The 19,790-nt window shown below is 44.3% G+C and overlaps 1 protein-coding gene and 1 long non-coding RNA gene across 2 annotated transcripts in view; one reads left to right on the forward strand and one right to left on the reverse strand.

The window, feature by feature from the left end:
- Positions 1-19,790, forward strand: part of LOC118399585 (collagen alpha-2(VIII) chain-like) — a 133,528-nt gene that overhangs the window by 91,794 nt on the left and 21,944 nt on the right. Inside the window, exon 2 of the mRNA XM_052472481.1 lies at positions 6,021-6,211. Within this exon, the coding sequence (XP_052328441.1) occupies positions 6,055-6,211 (157 nt within the window). The 5' untranslated portion in view covers positions 6,021-6,054. The remainder of the gene's footprint in view (positions 1-6,020; positions 6,212-19,790) is intronic.
- The window catches only part of LOC127909925 (uncharacterized), a 77,599-nt gene that overhangs the window by 32,916 nt on the left and 24,893 nt on the right, over positions 1-19,790 (reverse strand). The gene's annotated exons all lie outside the window — the stretch shown is intronic.

A 19,790-nucleotide genomic window follows, 5' to 3' on the forward strand; every position in this document is an offset into this window, starting at 1 on the left:
TGCTACCTAAGCCGACCCACTGACAGTAGAGTTCTAATGCCAATCAGACCAACCCACTGTTAGTAGAGTTCTACTACTAATCAGGCCAACCCACTGTTAGTAGAGTTCTACTACTAATCAGACCAACCCACTGGCAGTAGAGGAGTTCTTCTACTAATCAGACCAACCCACTGTTAGTAGAGTTCTGCTACTAATCAGACCAACCGACTGTTAGTAGAGTTCTACTACTAATCAGACCAACCCACTGGCAGTAGAGTTCTAATACTAATCAGACCAACCCACTGGCAGTAGAGTTCTAATGCTACCTAAGCCGACCGACTGGCAGTAGAGTTCTAATGCCAATCAGACCAACCCACTGTTAGTAGAGTTCTCCTACTAATCAGACCAACCCACTGGCAGTAGAGTTCTAATACTAATCAGACCAACCCACTGTTAGTAGAGTTCTACTACTAATCAGACCAACCCACTGGCAGTAGAGTTCTAATACTAATCAGACCAACCCACTGGCAGTAGAGTTCTAATACTAATCAGACCAACCCACTGGCAGTAGAGTTCTAATACTAATCAGACCAACCCACTGGCAGTAGAGTTCTAATACTAATCAGACCAACCCACTGGCAGTAGAGTTCTAATGCTACCTAGACTGACCCACTGGCAGTAGAGTTCTAATGCTACCTAGACCGACCCACTGGCAGTAGAGTTCTAATGCTACCTAGACCGACCCACTGGCAGTAGAGTTCTAATGCTAATCAGACCAACCCACTGGTAGTAGAGTTCTAATACTAATCAGACCAACCCACTGGCAGTAGAGTTCTAATGCTAATCAGACCAACCCACTGGCAGTAGAGTTCTAATGCTAATCAGACCGACCCACTGGCAGTAGAGTTCTAATACTAATCAGACCAACCCACTGGCAGTAGAGTTCTAATGCGACCTACCTAGAACGACCCACTGGCAGTAGAGTTCTAATGTGACCAACCTAGACCGACTCACTGGCAGTAGAGTTCTAATGCGACCTACCTAGACCGACCCACTGGCAGTAGAGTTCTGCTACTAATCAGACCAACCCACTCGTAGTAGAGTTCTAATACTAATCAGACCAACCCACTGGCAGTAGAGTTCTAATGCTAATCAGACCAACCCACTGGCAGTAGAGTTCTAATGCTAATCAGACCGACCCACTGGCAGTAGAGTTCTAATACTAATCAGACCAACCCACTGGCAGTAGAGTTCTAATGCGACCTACCTAGAATGACCCACTGGCAGTAGAGTTCTAATGTGACCAACCTAGACCGACTCACTGGCAGTAGAGTTCTAATGCGACCTACCTAGACCGACCCACTGGCAGTAGAGTTCTAATACTAATCAGACCAACCCACTGGCAGTAGAGTTCTAATGCGACCTACCTAGAACGACCCACTGGCAGTAGAGTTCTAATGCGACCTACCTAGACCGACCCACTGGCAGTAGAGTTCTAATGCGACCTACCTAGAACGACCCACTGGCAGTAGAGTTCTAATGTGACCTACCTAGAACGACCCACTGGCAGTAGAGTTCTAATGCGACCTACCTAGACCGACCCACTGGCAGTAGAGTTCTAATGCGACCTACCTAGACCGACCCACTGGCAGTAGAGTTCTAATACTAATCAGACCAACCCACTGGCAGTAGAGTTCTAATAGTAATCAGACCAACCCACTGGCAGTAGAGTTCTAATACTAATCAGACCAACCCACTGGCAGTAGAGTTCTAATGGCAATCAGACCAACCCACTGTTAGTAGAGTTCTACTACTAATCAGACCAACCCACTGGCAGTAGAGTTCTAATACTAATCAGACCAACCCACTGTTAGTAGTGTTCTACTACTAATCAGACCAACCCACTGGCAGTAGAGTTCTACTACTAATCAGACCAACCCACTGGCAGTAGAGTTCTAATACTAATCAGACCAACCCACTGGCAGTAGAGTTCTAATGCTACCTAAGCCGACCCACTGACAGTAGAGTTCTAATGCCAATCAGACCAACCCACTGTTAGTAGAGTTCTACTACTAATCAGGCCAACCCACTGTTAGTAGAGTTCTACTACTAATCAGACCAACCCACTGGCAGTAGAGTTCTTCTACTAATCAGACCAACCCACTGTTAGTAGAGTTCTGCTACTAATCAGACCAACCGACTGTTAGTAGAGTTCTACTACTAATCAGACCAACCCACTGGCAGTAGAGTTCTAATACTAATCAGACCAACCCACTGGCAGTAGAGTTCTAATGCTACCTAAGCCGACCGACTGGCAGTAGAGTTCTAATGCCAATCAGACCAACCCACTGTTAGTAGAGTTCTCCTACTAATCAGACCAACCCACTGGCAGTAGAGTTCTAATACTAATCAGACCAACCCACTGTTAGTAGAGTTCTACTACTAATCAGACCAACCCACTGGCAGTAGAGTTCTAATACTAATCAGACCAACCCACTGGCAATAGAGTTCTAATACTAATCAGACCAACCCACTGGCAGTAGAGTTCTAATACTAATCAGACCAACCCACTGGCAGTAGAGTTCTAATGCTACCTAGACTGACCCACTGGCAGTAGAGTTCTAATGCTACCTAGACCGACCCACTGGCAGTAGAGTTCTAATGCTACCTAGACCGACCCACTGGCAGTAGAGTTCTAATGCTAATCAGACCAACCCACTGGTAGTAGAGTTCTAATACTAATCAGACCAACCCACTGGCAGTAGAGTTCTAATGCTAATCAGACCAACCCACTGGCAGTAGAGTTCTAATGCTAATCAGACCGACCCACTGGCAGTAGAGTTCTAATACTAATCAGACCAACCCACTGGCAGTAGAGTTCTAATGTGACCTACCTAGAACGACCCACTGGCAGTAGAGTTCTAATGTGACCAACCTAGACCGACTCACTGGCATTAGAGTTCTAATGCGACCTACCTAGACCGACCCACTGGCAGTAGAGTTCTAATACTAATCAGACCAACCCACTGGCAGTAGAGTTCTAATGCGACCTACCTAGAACGACCCACTGGCAGTAGAGTTCTAATGCGACCTACCTAGACCGACCCACTGGCAGTAGAGTTCTAATGCGACCTACCTAGAACGACCCACTGGCAGTAGAGTTCTAATGTGACCTACCTAGAACGACCCACTGGCAGTAGAGTTCTAATGCGACCTACCTAGACCGACCCACTGGCAGTAGAGTTCTAATGCGACCTACCTAGACCGACCCACTGGCAGTAGAGTTCTAATACTAATCAGACCAACCCACTGGCAGTAGAGTTCTAATAGTAATCAGACCAACCCACTGGCAGTAGAGTTCTAATAGTAATCAGACCAACCCACTGGCATTAGAGTTCTAATACTAATCAGACCAACCCACTGGCAGTAGAGTTCTAATGGCAATCAGACCAACCCACTGTTAGTAGAGTTCTACTACTAATCAGACCAACCCACTGGCAGTAGAGTTCTAATACTAATCAGACCAACCCACTGTTAGTAGTGTTCTACTACTAATCAGACCAACCCACTGGCAGTAGAGTTCTACTACTAATCAGACCAACCCACTGGCAGTAGAGTTCTAATACTAATCAGACCAACCCACTGGCAGTAGAGTTCTAATGCTACCTAAGCCGACCCACTGACAGTAGAGTTCTAATGCCAATCAGACCAACCCACTGTTAGTAGAGTTCTACTACTAATCAGGCCAACCCACTGTTAGTAGAGTTCTACTACTAATCAGACCAACCCACTGGCAGTAGAGTTCTTCTACTAATCAGACCAACCCACTGTTAGTAGAGTTCTGCTACTAATCAGACCAACCGACTGTTAGTAGAGTTCTACTACTAATCAGACCAACCCACTGGCAGTAGAGTTCTAATACTAATCAGACCAACCCACTGGCAGTAGAGTTCTAATGCTACCTAAGCCGACCGACTGGCAGTAGAGTTCTAATGCCAATCAGACCAACCCACTGTTAGTAGAGTTCTCCTACTAATCAGACCAACCCACTGGCAGTAGAGTTCTAATACTAATCAGACCAACCCACTGTTAGTAGAGTTCTACTACTAATCAGACCAACCCACTGGCAGTAGAGTTCTAATACTAATCAGACCAACCCACTGGCAGTAGAGTTCTAATACTAATCAGACCAACCCACTGGCAGTAGAGTTCTAATACTAATCAGACCAACCCACTGGCAGTAGAGTTCTAATACTAATCAGACCAACCCACTGGCAGTAGAGTTCTAATGCTACCTAAGCCGACCGACTGGCAGTAGAGTTCTAATGCCAATCAGACCAACCCACTGTTAGTAGAGTTCTCCTACTAATCAGACCAACCCACTGGCAGTAGAGTTCTAATACTAATCAGACCAACCCACTGTTAGTAGAGTTCTACTACTAATCAGACCAACCCACTGGCAGTAGAGTTCTAATACTAATCAGACCAACCCACTGGCAGTAGAGTTCTAATACTAATCAGACCAACCCACTGGCAGTAGAGTTCTAATACTAATCAGACCAACCCACTGGCAGTAGAGTTCTAATACTAATCAGACCAACCCACTGGCAGTAGAGTTCTAATGCTACCTAGACTGACCCACTGGCAGTAGAGTTCTAATGCTACCTAGACCGACCCACTGGCAGTAGAGTTCTAATGCTACCTAGACCGACCCACTGGCAGTAGAGTTCTAATGCTAATCAGACCAACCCACTGGTAATAGAGTTCTAATACTAATCAGACCAACCCACTGGCAGTAGAGTTCTAATGCTAATCAGACCAACCCACTGGCAGTAGAGTTCTAATGCTAATCAGACCGACCCACTGGCAGTAGAGTTCTAATACTAATCAGACCAACCCACTGGCAGTAGAGTTCTAATGCGACCTACCTAGAACGACCCACTGGCAGTAGAGTTCTAATGTGACCAACCTAGACCGACTCACTGGCAGTAGAGTTCTAATGCGACCTACCTAGACCGACCCACTGGCAGTAGAGTTCTGCTACTAATCAGACCAACCCACTGGTAGTAGAGTTCTAATACTAATCAGACCAACCCACTGGCAGTAGAGTTCTAATGCTAATCAGACCAACCCACTGGCAGTAGAGTTCTAATGCTAATCAGACCGACCCACTGGCAGTAGAGTTCTAATGCTAATCAGACCAACCCACTGGCAGTAGAGTTCTAATGCGACCTACCTAGAACGACCCACTGGCAGTAGAGTTCTAATACTAATCAGACCAACCCACTGGCAGTAGAGTTCTAATGCGACCTACCTAGAACGACCCACTGGCAGTAGAGTTCTAATGCGACCTACCTAGACCGACCCACTGGCAGTAGAGTTCTAATGCGACCTACCTAGACCGACCCACTGGCAGTAGAGTTCTAATGCGACCTACCTAGAACGACCCACTGGCAGTAGAGTTCTAATGTGACCTACCTAGAACGACCCACTGGCAGTAGAGTTCTAATGCGACCTACCTAGACCGACCCACTGGCAGTAGAGTTCTAATGCGACCTACCTAGACCGACCCACTGGCAGTAGAGTTCTAATACTAATCAGACCAACCCACTGGCAGTAGAGTTCTAATGCGACCTACCTAGAACGACCCACTGGCAGTAGAGTTCTAATACTAATCAGACCAACCCACTGGCAGTAGAGTTCTAATGCGACCTACCTAGAACGACCCACTGGCAGTAGAGTTCTAATACTAATCAGACCAACCCACTGGCAGTAGAGTTCTAATGCGACCTACCTAGAACGACCCACTGGCATGGTTTCAGATAAGCAGAGATGTGAAAATTATCCTGCTTCATCTCTGTATCAAGTTTTTTTTGTCATTCAAGAGAATATGATTTTGTTTTCGAGAATCACCAAAACTCTCTCTCAATTCAATGTCAATTTAAGTCGCTTTATTGGCATGGGCCACATCTCTCTCTCCAATGACCATAATCATTAATTCATCTCTCCACTTCTCCTGTTTCTCATTCTCTCAATTCCAGTTGTTAGTGGCTGAGCCTGGAGCCTAGGAGCCTAATGACCATGTTGTTGGCCTCTGTCTGTGTGCTTCTGCTGCTGGGAGGCCGTGTCCTTGGGGGAGGCTACCCCCCCATGCCCCAGATGAAGTACATGCAGCCCATGATGAAGGGCCCCGTGGGACCCCCCTTCCGAGAGGGCAAGGGACAGTACCTCGGTGAGTATGTGTATACTGTATGTGTGTTTGTAAGTGTGTGTGTAATGTATGTGTGTGTGTCTTTTTGGTTTTACTATCTAAACAAGGACAATTCGGATAATTGGGGACATTTCGCTGGTCCCCACAGGGAAAAAGGCTATTTTAGGCTTAGGGGTTAGGTTTAGGGTTTGGGTTAGGTTTAGGGGTTAGGGAAAATTCATTTTGAGCGGGAATCAATTGTTTGGTCCCCATGAGGATAGTGAAACAAATGTGTGTGTGTGTGTGTGTGTGTGTGTGTGTGTGTGTGTGTGTGTGTGTGTGTGTGTGTGTGTGTGTGTGTGTGTGTGTGTGTGTGTGTGTGTGTGTGTGTGTGTGTGTGTGTGTGCGTGTGTGCGTGCGTGCGTGCGTGCGTGCGTGCGTGCGTGCGTGCGTGCGTGCGTGCGTGCGTGCGTGTGTGTGTGTGCATGTTTGTGTGTGAAGTACGTCACCCTATAGCCTGTTGATGAATAACACATTCATAAATTCCCCAAAAATGTATCTAAGAAATAAGGTATTGAAGTGTCTGTCCTATATTTAGGAGATATATGACATTTATAAGAAAGCTCAGCAAATATATATATGCTTTTCTTTATATATATATATATATATACAGTACCAGTCAAGTTTGGACACACCTACTCATTCAATGGTTTTTCTTTATTTGTACTATTTTCTACATTGTGGAATAATAGTGTAGATATCACAACTATGAAATAACACATATGAAATCATGTAGTTTGCAAAAAAGTGTTAAACAAATCAAAATATATTTTATATTTTAGATTATTCAAAGTAGGCACCCTTTGCTTTCATGACAGCTTTGCACACTCTTGGCAGCTTCATGAGGTAGTCACCTGGAATGCATTTCAATTAACAGGTGTGTCTTGTTAATTTGTGGAATTTCTTTCCTTCTTAATGCATTTGAGCCAACCAGTTCTCCTTTGCCTAGATAATCCATCCACCTGACAGATGTGGCATATCAAGAAGCTGATTAAACAGCATGATCATTAAACAGGTGTACCTTGTGCTGGGGACAATAAAAGGCCGCTGTGCAGTTTTGTCACACAACACAATGCTACAGATGTCCTAAGTTTTGAGGGAGCAAGCAATTGGCATGCTGACTGAAGGAATGTCCATCAGAGCTGTTGCCCGAGAATTAAATGTTAATTTCTCTTCCATAAACTGCCTCCAATATAATTTTGGAGAATTTGGCAGTATGTTCAACCAGACCTCCACATTTGGCTTCTTCACCTGCGGAATCGTCTGAGACCAGCCACCTGGAAAGCTGATGAAAATGTGGGTTTGCACAATCAAAGAATTTCTGCACAAACTGTTAGAAACCGTCACACGAAAGCTCATCCGCGTGCTCATAGTCCTCACCTAGGTCTTGACCTCACTGCAGTTTGGTGTCGTAACAACTTCAGAGGGCAAATGATCAGCTTCAATGGCCACTGGCATGCTGGAGAAGTTTGCTCTTCAAGGATGAAATCTGGTTTCAACTGTACCGGGCAGACGGCAGAAGGCGGCTTGTGGGCGAGCTATTTTCTGATGTCAACAAACACAATTGCATTTTATTGATTGCAATTTGAATGCACAGAGATACCGTGACGAGATCCTGATCCTGACGAGATCACGCTGCCATAACCTCATGTTTCAGCATGATAATGCACGGCCACATGTCGCAAGGATCTGTACACAATTCCTGGATGCTGAAAATGTCCCAGTTCTTCTATGGCCTGCATACTCACCAGAGATGTCACCCATTGAGCATGTTTGGGATGCTCTGTATCACCGTGCAGGACAGTGTGTTAACATTCCCACCAATATCCAGCAACTTCACACAACCAATCAAGAGGAGTGTGACGAGATTCCATAGGCAGCCTGATTAATCAACAGCCTGATCAACTCTATGTATGTGAAGATGTGTCGCGCTGCGTGACGTCACACCAGACACTGACTGTTTTTTTATCCACCTTCCTGCATATTTTTAAGGTATCAGTGACCAACAGATGCATATCTGTAATCCCAGTCATGTGAAATCCATAGATTAGGGCCTAATGAATGTATTTCAATTGACAAATGTTCTTATATGAACTGTAACTCAGTAAAATCTTGGACATTGTTGCATGTTGCTTTAATATTTTTGTTCAGTGTAGTTTTTTGGCCAAACCGTTTGGATGCTATAGAGGTTTTCGTGAGAAGATCTGACAAACACCGCAGTAGCTCGGCCGCCTTCTACTGCAGATGCGAAAGGCCGACATAGGAGGACATGATGGATTGAGACGCAGCCCAAGCTGATATCTCTATCTTAAACTGACGGGTTTTGATGGGATTCATTTGTTGTGTTATTTAGATTGACATAGGGGAGAGTCAATAGACTCTTAAGGATTAACCTATAGCTTTAACCTTACATAGAAGACTCTGCCTGTATAAGCCACAGCCATGATTGAATGCATATGAATGCTAAAATGTGCCTCACAGCTTGTGTGTTGAGGGGTTTTCAGAAGCTCAGGGTCAGAAAAATAGACTAAATGTATAGCAGAGAGATGAGACAATAAAAGAGATGAGAAGGGAAATGATGAGGAGCGTGGGAAAAGAGAAGGAGCATGGGAAAAGAAGAGGAACATGGGAAAAGAGAAGGAGCATGGGAAAAGAAGAGGAACATGGGAAAAGAGAAGGAACATGGGAAAAGAGGAGGAACATGGGAAAAGAGGAGGAACATGGGAAAAGAAGAGGAACATGGGAAAAGAAGAGGAGAATGGGAAAAGAGAAGGAACATGGGAAAAGAAGAGGAACATGGGAAAAGAAGAGGAACATGGGAAAAGAGAAGGAACATGGGAAAAGAGGAGGAACATGGGAAAAGAGGAGGAACATGGGAAAAGAGAAGGAACATGGGAAAAGAAGAGGAACATGGGAAAAGAAGAGGAACATGGGAAAAGAGAAGGAACATGGGAAAAGAGAAGGAGCATGGGAAAAGAGGAGGCACATGGGAAAAGAGGAGGAGCATGGTAAAAGAAGAGGAGCATGGTAAAAGAAGAGGAACATGGGAAAAGAAGAGGAACATGGGAAAAGAGGAGGAACATGGGAAAAGAAGAGGAACATGGGAAAAGAAGAGGAACATGGGAAAAGAAGAGGAACATGGGAAAAGAGAAGGAACATGGGAAAAGAGGAGGAACATGGGAAAAGAAGAGGAACATGGGAAAAGAGGAGGAACATGGGAAAAGAGGAGGAACATGGGAAAAGAAGAGGAACATGGGAAAAGAAGAGGAACATGGGAAAAGAGAAGGAGCGTGGGAAAAGAGAAGGAGCATGGGAAAAGAGAAGGAACATGGGAGAAGAGGAGGAACATGGGAAAAGAGGAGGAACATGGGAAAAGAGAAGGAGCATGGGAAAAGAAGAGGAACATGGGAAAAGAGAAGGAGCATGGGAAAAGAAGAGGAACATGGGAAAAGAGAAGGAACATGGGAAAAGAGGAGGAACATGGGAAAAGAGGAGGAACATGGGAAAAGAAGAGGAACATGGGAAAAGAAGAGGAGAATGGGAAAAGAGAAGGAACATGGGAAAAGAAGAGGAACATGGGAAAAGAAGAGGAACATGGGAAAAGAGAAGGAACATGGGAAAAGAGGAGGAACATGGGAAAAGAGGAGGAACATGGGAAAAGAAGAGGAACATGGGAAAAGAAGAGGAACATGGGAAAAGAGAAGGAACATGGGAAAAGAGGAGGAACATGGGAAAAGAGGAGGAACATGGGAAAAGAGAAGGAACATGGGAAAAGAAGAGGAACATGGGAAAAGAAGAGGAACATGGGAAAAGAGAAGGAACATGGGAAAAGAGGAGGAACATGGGAAAAGAGGAGGAACATGGGAAAAGAGAAGGAACATGGGAAAAGAAGAGGAACATGGGAAAAGAAGAGGAACATGGGAAAAGAGAAGGAACATGGGAAAAGAGAAGGAGCATGGGAAAAGAGGAGGCACATGGGAAAAGAGGAGGAGCATGGTAAAAGAAGAGGAGCATGGTAAAAGAAGAGGAACATGGGAAAAGAAGAGGAACATGGGAAAAGAGGAGGAACATGGGAAAAGAAGAGGAACATGGGAAAAGAAGAGGAACATGGGAAAAGAAGAGGAACATGGGAAAAGAGAAGGAACATGGGAAAAGAGGAGGAACATGGGAAAAGAAGAGGAACATGGGAAAAGAGGAGGAACATGGGAAAAGAGGAGGAACATGGGAAAAGAAGAGGAACATGGGAAAAGAAGAGGAACATGGGAAAAGAGAAGGAACATGGGAAAAGAGAAGGAACATGGGAAAAGAGGAGGAACATGGGAAAAGAGAAGGAACATGGGAAAAGAAGAGGAACATGGGAAAAGAGGAGGAACATGGGAAAAGAGGAGGAACATGGGAAAAGAGGAGGAACATGGGAAAAGAAGAGGAACATGGGAAAAGAAGAGGAACATGGGAAAAGAGAAGGAACATGGGAAAAGAGGAGGAACATGGGAAAAGAGGAGGAACATGGGAAAAGAAGAGGAACATGGGAAAAGAAGAGGAACATGGGAAAAGAGAAGGAACATGGGAAAAGAGGAGGAACATGGGAAAAGAGGAGGAACATGGGAAAAGAGAAGGAACATGGGAAAAGAAGAGGAACATGGGAAAAGAAGAGGAACATGGGAAAAGAGAAGGAACATGGGAAAAGAGAAGGAGCATGGGAAAAGAGGAGGCACATGGGAAAAGAGGAGGAGCATGGTAAAAGAAGAGGAGCATGGTAAAAGAAGAGGAACATGGGAAAAGAAGAGGAACATGGGAAAAGAGGAGGAACATGGGAAAAGAAGAGGAACATGGGAAAAGAAGAGGAACATGGGAAAAGAAGAGGAACATGGGAAAAGAGAAGGAACATGGGAAAAGAGGAGGAACATGGGAAAAGAAGAGGAACATGGGAAAAGAGGAGGAACATGGGAAAAGAGGAGGAACATGGGAAAAGAAGAGGAACATGGGAAAAGAAGAGGAACATGGGAAAAGAGAAGGAGCGTGGGAAAAGAGAAGGAGCATGGGAAAAGAGAAGGAACATGGGAGAAGAGGAGGAGCGTGGGAAAAGAAGAGGAACATGGGAAAAGAGAAGGAGCGTGGGAAAAGAAGAGGAACATGGGAAAAGAGGAGGAACATGGGACAAGAGGAGGAACATGGGAAAAGAAGAGGAACATGGGAAAAGAAGAGGAACATGGGAAAAGAGAAGGAACATGGGAAAAGAGGAGGAACATGGGAAAAGAGGAGGAACATGGGAAAAGAAGAGGAACATGGGAAAAGAAGAGGAACATGGGAAAAGAGAAGGAACATGGGAAAAGAGGAGGAACATGGGAAAAGAGGAGGAACATGGGAAAAGAGAAGGAACATGGGAAAAGAAGAGGAACATGGGAAAAGAAGAGGAACATGGGAAAAGAGAAGGAACATGGGAAAAGAGAAGGAGCATGGGAAAAGAGGAGGCACATGGGAAAAGAGGAGGAGCATGGTAAAAGAAGAGGAGCATGGTAAAAGAAGAGGAACATGGGAAAAGAAGAGGAACATGGGAAAAGAGGAGGAACATGGGAAAAGAAGAGGAACATGGGAAAAGAAGAGGAACATGGGAAAAGAAGAGGAACATGGGAAAAGAGAAGGAACATGGGAAAAGAGGAGGAACATGGGAAAAGAAGAGGAACATGGGAAAAGAGGAGGAACATGGGAAAAGAGGAGGAACATGGGAAAAGAAGAGGAACATGGGAAAAGAAGAGGAACATGGGAAAAGAGAAGGAGCGTGGGAAAAGAGAAGGAGCATGGGAAAAGAGAAGGAACATGGGAGAAGAGGAGGAGCGTGGGAAAAGAAGAGGAACATGGGAAAAGAGAAGGAGCGTGGGAAAAGAAGAGGAACATGGGAAAAGAGGAGGAACATGGGACAAGAGGAGGAACATGGGAAAAGAAGAGGAACATGGGAAAAGAAGAGGAACATGGGAAAAGAAGAGGAACATGGGAAAAGAGGAGGAACATGGGAAAAGAAGAGGAGCATGGGAAAAGAAGAGGAACATGGGAAAAGAAGAGGAACATGGGAAAAGAGAAGGAACATGGGTAAAGAGGAGGTACATGGGAAAAGAGAAGGAACATGGGAAAAGAGGAGGAACATGGGAAAAGAGGAGGAACATGGGAAAAGAAGAGGAACATGGGAAAAGAAGAGGAACATGGGAAAAGAAGAGGAACATGGGAAAAGAGAAGGAACATGGGTAAAGAGGAGGTACATGGGAAAAGAAGAGGAACTTGGGAAAAGAGAAGGAACATGGGAAAAGAAGAGGAACATGGGAAAAGAGAAGGAACATGGGAAAAGAGGAGGAACATGGGAAAAGAGGAGGAACATGGGAAAAGAGGAGGAACATGGGAAAAGAAGAGGAGCATGGGAAAAGAGGAGGTACATGGGAAAAGAGGAGGAGCATGGGAAAAGAGGAGGAGCATGGGAAAAGAGGAGGAGCATGGGAAAAGAGGAGGAACATGGGAAAAGCGGAGGTACACGGGAAAAGAGGAGGAGCATGGGAAAAGAGGAGGAACATTGGAAAAGAGGAGGAACATGGAAAAAGAGGAGGAACATGGGAAAAGAGAAGGAACATGGGAAAAGAGGAGGAACATGGGAAAAGAGGAGGACCATGGGAAAAAAGCAGGAGCATGGTAAAAGAGGAGGAGCATGGGAAAAGAGGAGGAACATGGGAAAAGAGGAGGCACATGGGAAAAAAGGAGGAGCATGGGAAAAGAGGAGCAACATGGGAAAAGAGGAGGAGCAAGGGAAAAGAGGAGGTACATGGGAAAAAAGGAGGAACATGGGAAAAGAGGAGGAACATGGGAAAAGAGGAGGTCACATGGGAAAAGAGGAGGAACATGGGAAAAGAGGAGGAGCATGGTAAAAGAGGAGGTACATGGGAAAAGAGGAGGAGCATGGTAAAAGAGGATGAGCATGGGAAAAGAGGAGGTACATTGGAAAAGAGGAGGAGCATGGGAAAAGAGGAGGAGCATGGGAAAAGAGGCGGAGCATGGGAAAAGAGGAGGAACATGGGAAAAGAGGAGGAGCATGGGAAAAGAGGAGGAGCATGGGAAAAGAGGAGGAACATGGGAAAAAAGCAGGAGCATGGTAAAAGAGGAGGAGCATGGGAAAAGAAGAGGAGCATGGGAAAAGAGGAGGGACATGGTAAAAAAGGAGGAGCAAGGGAAAAGAGGAGGTACATGGGAAAAAAGGAGGAACATTGGAAAAGAGGGGGAACATGGGAAAAGAGGAGGTCACATGGGAAAAGAGGAAGAACATGGGAAAAGAGGAGGAGCATGGTAAAAGAGGAGGTACATGGGAAAAGAGGAGGAGCATGGTAAAAGAGGATGAGCATGGGAAAAGAGGAGGTACATTGGAAAAGAGGAGGAGCATGGGAAAAGAGGAGGAGCATGGGAAAAGAGGCGGAGCATGGGAAAAGAGGAGGAACATGGGAAAAGAGGAGGAGCATGGGAAAAGAGGAGGAGCATGGGAAAAGAGGAGGAACATGGGAAAAAAGCAGGAGCATGGTAAAAGAGGAGGAGCATGGGAAAAGAAGAGGAGCATGGGAAAAGAGGAAGGACATGGTAAAAAGGAGGAGCAAGGGAAAAGAGGAGGTACATGGGAAAAAAGGAGGAACATGGGAAAAGAGGAGGTACATTGGAAAAGAGGAGGAGCATGGGAAAAGAGGAGGAGCATGGGAAAAGAGGCGGAGCATGGGAAAAGAGGAGGAACATGGGAAAAGAGGAGGAGCATGGGAAAAGAGGAGGAGCATGGGAAAAGAGGAGGAACATGGGAAAAAAGCAGGAGCATGGTAAAAGAGGAGGAGCATGGGAAAAGAAGAGGAGCATGGGAAAAGAGGAGGGACATGGTAAAAAAGGAGGAGCAAGGGAAAAGAGGAGGTACATGGGAAAAAAGGAGGAACATTGGAAAAGAGGGGGAACATGGGAAAAGAGGAGGTCACATGGGAAAAGAGGAAGAACATGGGAAAAGAGGAGGAGCATGGTAAAAGAGGAGGTACATGGGAAAAGAGGAGGAGCATGGTAAAAGAGGATGAGCATGGGAAAAGAGGAGGTACATTGGAAAAGAGGAGGAGCATGGGAAAAGAGGAGGAGCATGGGAAAAGAGGCGGAGCATGGGAAAAGAGGAGGAACATGGGAAAAGAGGAGGAGCATGGGAAAAGAGGAGGAGCATGGGAAAAGAGGAGGAACATGGGAAAAAAGCAGGAGCATGGTAAAAGAGGAGGAGCATGGGAAAAGAAGAGGAGCATGGGAAAAGAGGAAGGACATGGTAAAAAAGGAGGAGCAAGGGAAAAGAGGAGGTACATGGGAAAAAAGGAGGAACATGGGAAAAGAGGAGGTACATGGGAAAAGAGGAGGTCACATGGGAAAAGAGGAGGAACATGGGAAAAGAGGAGGAGCATGGTAAAAGAGGAGGTACATGGGAAAAGAGGAGGAGCATGGTAAAAGAGGATGAGCATGGGAAAAGAGGAGGTACATTGGAAAAGAGGAGGAGCATGGGAAAAGAGGAGGAGCATGGGAAAAGAGGCGGAGCATGGGAAAAGAGGAGGAACATGGGAAAAGAGGAGGAGCATGGGAAAAGAGGAGGAGCATGGGAAAAGAGGAGGAACATGGGAAAAAAGCAGGAGCATGGGAAAAGAGGAGCATAGGAAAAGAGGAGGAGCATAGGAAAAGAGGAGGAACATGGGAAAAGAGGACGAGCATGGGAAAAGAGGACGAGCATGGGAAAAGAGGACGAGCATGGGAAAAGAGGATGAGCATGGGAAAAGAGGATGAGCATGGCAAAAGAGGATGGCATGGGAAAAGAGGACGAGCATGGGAAAAGAGGATGAGCATGGCAAAAGAGGATGAGCATGGCAAAAGAGGATGGCATGGGAAAAGTGAGAGGAGGCACGAGAGGAGGGGATGGAGAGAAGAAAGTGGAAGGAGAGGAGAGGGAGAAGTAGGTCTGTGAATGGAAATTGGATGGTTAGAAATAGGGAAATGTTGATGATGACAGAGCCATAGAGAACTTTATGTTCCCTGACAGTGAAAGTGAGGGTGACAATGTCACTCTCTTGTAGGAAAACAGAGAAATAAGTTAGATAAAAGAAAGACGCCATATCTTTCATTGTAGACAGAGAGGGTAAAAGTTCAGCACTTACAATGGTTAGCATGTGATTACAATGGTTAGCATGTGATTACAATGGTTAGCATGTGATTACAATGGTTAGCATGTGTAGGATGTAAACTGTACATGTAAGCAAAGCAATGATGGTTTTCCCTAATTTCTTACAAATTGTGAGTTCAGATAGAGTTGTTTCACTCAGTACAACTCAATATACACTCCCAATATAGTTAACCTGCTTTGTTATAGCAGTCTTTACCAACATATTATAACCTTAGCTATTGATCCATCCAAATCCATTTTCTTGTCTTTCAATCCCAATTGAGGTTGCCAGTAGCATTTCGCTGCCTCGCCCAGATGGCCAGTAGTACCTCATGATCTACAGTATATACAGTAAAATATCCAAACATTGTTTCAACAGTACAAAGTACAGGTAGGACCAAATATCATCATAAACAGACATTAAAGAGCGACTGCCCCTAAAAAAGCAACGTCTTGTTTTGAAAGCGACCTATGTGGCATTGATATGAGTCAAAAACAGATATTATAGTGCAAAAAAGTGTAAATAGGATAATTTTGGCGATGAAGTCAGTTTCATCTTAAACTGAGATTTGCGAGATTATAGGACAAAATCATGTCACAGAATGATTAGTACTGTAACAGTTTTCCTTGGGTTTATTTATATCCTGCCCACATCTGGCAGAACTCAACCCCCTGGACACAGACGTCAATTCAAAGTCTATTCCACGTTGGTTGAATGTAATTTCATTGAAATGACGTGGAAACAACGTTGATTCAACCAGTATGTGCCCAGTGGGAAGTAATCATCAATTCGGCGCACAGCTGCAAGTTCAGCCCCCCTTAAAAAAAAACATCCCACACAGAGAAGAAACAGTATAAAACATCCATATATCCATTTCTCCCTCAACTCCGTCCAGGTTGTGTATTTGATGTGGAGGTCATCCCAGATTGAGACAGGACAGACACATATATTTGTGTTGTAATGCCTTTGCTTTATTTGTCCTTCGTGGGCAGTAAAAATGCTCAGAGTCTGTGGCTCCTTGCTCTCTCTGGGTCTAGTAGGACTTGGCAGGTCTTCAATAGGTCTGATGGGGTTCTGATTGCCACTGTTTACTGAGCTCCTCTGGGCTCCGCTAGGCTCTGCGCTGTGTTTGTGTGTGTGTGTGTGTGAGTGTGTGTGAGTGTGTGTGAGTGTGTGTGAAGGATCTGGTAGGCCTTGTTCCTCCCACCATCTGGTTGCTGTTACCAGTGATTTTCACGTAGACTAAGACAGTCAGGCACTGTGTTTGTGTATGTGTGTGTGAGAGGGAGATGGAGAAGAGGAGATGTCCCTGCATATGCCTCTCTCTTTCGCTCTCGCTCTCTCTGTTGTTATGTAATGCGTTAGTGAGAGTGCTGCGTTAGTGAGACACAGGCATCTGCGTCTCCAGCCAGGTCACACGTGATACAAGTCAGTATTCGACATCCATCCATGTCTGAGGTCATCGGGAGATTATGTGGAAACCTGCCACTAGGGGCAACAGTGAGCATTGTTACCTTCAAGTCGGTTTTGGTATTGCTAAAGCATTGTGGACGGGGATGGCAGATGGCGTAAACACTTGCCTCTAATTACAAAGGTTGCAAGTTTGAAATCCAGCAAAGAAAGTTTTTTAGTGTGTTTTAAAAAAAGTCCAACCCTTAACCCTTACCATTCGGAGTTAATGCCTAACCTTAAGATTTCAGGGGTTAATGCCCAACGTTAACCTTAAACAATTTGGCGTTTGCAACAACTTTGAAATTTGAGAAACATGGATAAACGTCTTATTCTGACATGAGACTGTGAGAGCTAGTAGTGCGTTTCACAATGTTTTCCCCCACAGAGGAGCTAAACAAACAGTAGCCTAACGACCAGTGGTTTCTCTGTCAGCTTCCCATAACCAAACTTGCCCCCAACCATGTACCATATTTCATGTCGAGTGCCTTTTGAACCGAGAGTCACTCAACATATCGTAGATCAGTTTATTCTATGGGGGACAAGGGGCCCTAGCTACCTCAGAACAATTTCCTTTCATGACAGGCATGTTTTCAACATCTCACCATGAAATGTTGTTTGAGAAAAGCAAATCCCAGTTGTCAAAATCAAAGAAAATTCCTGAGGAGGATGTCCATTCCCATGTCCATGAACATAGGCTACCTGAAGTTTTGGCATGAGGTTGATCCTATGCCAGCATAAAGCAGGCCTGTACCCTGCTTTTAGAGTTTAATGATGGCTTGGAATCAACAAGTGGTAGCCTTATCAGCTATGCTGAACCTTAACACACTTGTTGTTGTCTTTGGGAGCCTAGTTCAAATGGCATGCAGCTACCTCCACCTAGTGGCCATGAGACTACATTTCATTTGCATAACCTAACACAATTGAAATCAAAACCCTTTAGTATTGCTCAATAGTTAATACCTGTATATAAGTTAATTTATGTTAAAAAAAAATAAAGGGGCAATCTGTGGATCAAACAACAAAGAGGTCACCTGGCATTGATTCTGTAAATAACTCAGGGATGAGGCTGGAGAAATGTAAATTAATAAACAGTGCTATGGATGCAAGGAACTGGCCATCCATTAAATCCCAATTACAGTTTTAACCACGTTTTGAGGCGAACAGTGTTTGTTTAGCTACAATTACATTGTTTATCAACAAAGGAGTAAAACAAGCGTACATTTTGGGTTCTGATGGGGTATGACAGTTCAACTAAGCTCATGAGGCATTTATTTATAAATTATATTTCTCAAGAATCAATGGGTATGTGACATCATCAAGTATTCATACCCCTTGACTTATTCCCCATTTTGTTGTGTTAAAGTCTGAATTCAAAATGGATGAAATGTATTTTTCTCTCTCCCATCTACACAGAATACCCCATAATGCCAAAGTAAAAACCTGTTATTTGAAATGTTTGCCATTTTATTGAAAATGAAATACAGAAATATCTCATATCTCAGAAAAAAAAAACGATTTAATCCATTTTGATTTCCCACTGTAATAAAACAAAAATGTGGAATAAGTCAAGGGGTATGAATACTTCTGAAGGCATTTTATATCAAGAATTAAAAACTCCATCAATGGATGTAGGAATCACAGATTGCCCCTTTAATAAATGTATGTCAAAATTCAAATTTCTCTTCAACATTGATGAATGTGATTATTGTTGTTGTCAAATCCATGTGCCCAGTTATAAACTTCTGGTAGCCTACTTAATGTGTTTGCTAAACCCTCCCACCAAACCAAGTGTTGACCTAAGCTACTGTGGCTAAAAGTTTGTCAGAAAAACAACAACTGTCCAGCTGTTGAATAACCATCCACCCTCAAAATTAGTTGGCTGTGAACTCTGCCTTTTAATGATCAAAAATGATGTACCAGTCAAAGGTTTGGACACATCTACTTGTTATTTTTTCTTTGTTTTTACTATTTTCTCCATTGTAGAATAATAGTGAAGACATCAAAACTATGAAATAACACATATGGAATCATGTAGTAACCAAAAAAAGTGTTAAACAAATCAAAATATATTTTAGATTAATCAAAGTAGCCAGCTTTGCACACTCTTGGCATTCTCTCAACCAGCTTCATGAGGTAGTCACATGGATTGCATTTCAATTTACAGGTGTGCCTTATTAAAAGGTAATTTGTGGAATTTCTTTCCTTCTTAATGCATTTGAGCCAATCAGTTGTGTTGTGACAAGGTAGGGGTGGTATACAGAAGATAGCCCTATTTGGTATGAAAAGCAAGTCCATATTGTGGCAAGAACACCTCAAATAAGCAAAGAGAAATTACAGTCCATCATGCCTTTAAGACATGAAGGTCAGTCGCAAAAATCATCAAGCCCTATGATGAAACTGGTTCTCATGAGGACCGCCACAAGAAAGGAAGACCCAGAACTACCTCTGCTGCAGAGGATAAGTTCATTAGAGTTAACTGCACTTCAGATTGCAGCCAAAATAAATGCTTTACAGAGCTCAGGGTACAGACACATCTCAACATCGACAGTTCAGAGGAGACTGCGTGTATCAGGCCTTCATGGTTGAATTGCTGCAAAGACACCACTACTAAAAGGACACCAATGAGAAGAAAATACTTGATTGGGCCAAGAAACACGAGCAATGGACATTAGAGCGGTGGAAATCTGTCCTTTGGTCTGATGAGCCCAAATTTGAGCTTTTTGGTTCCAACCGCTGTGTCTTTGTGAGACACAGAGTAGGTGAACTGATGATATCTGCATGTGTGGTTCCCACCATGAAGCATGGAGGAGAAGGTGTGATGGTGTGGGGGTGCTTTGCTGGTGACACTGTCTGTGATTTATTTAGAATTCAAGGCACACTTAAAAAGCAAGGCTACCACAGCATTCTGCAGAGATATG

This window comes from Oncorhynchus keta, chromosome 20 (genome assembly GCF_023373465.1).
Source record: "Oncorhynchus keta strain PuntledgeMale-10-30-2019 chromosome 20, Oket_V2, whole genome shotgun sequence".
NCBI lineage: Eukaryota > Metazoa > Chordata > Actinopteri > Salmoniformes > Salmonidae > Oncorhynchus > Oncorhynchus keta.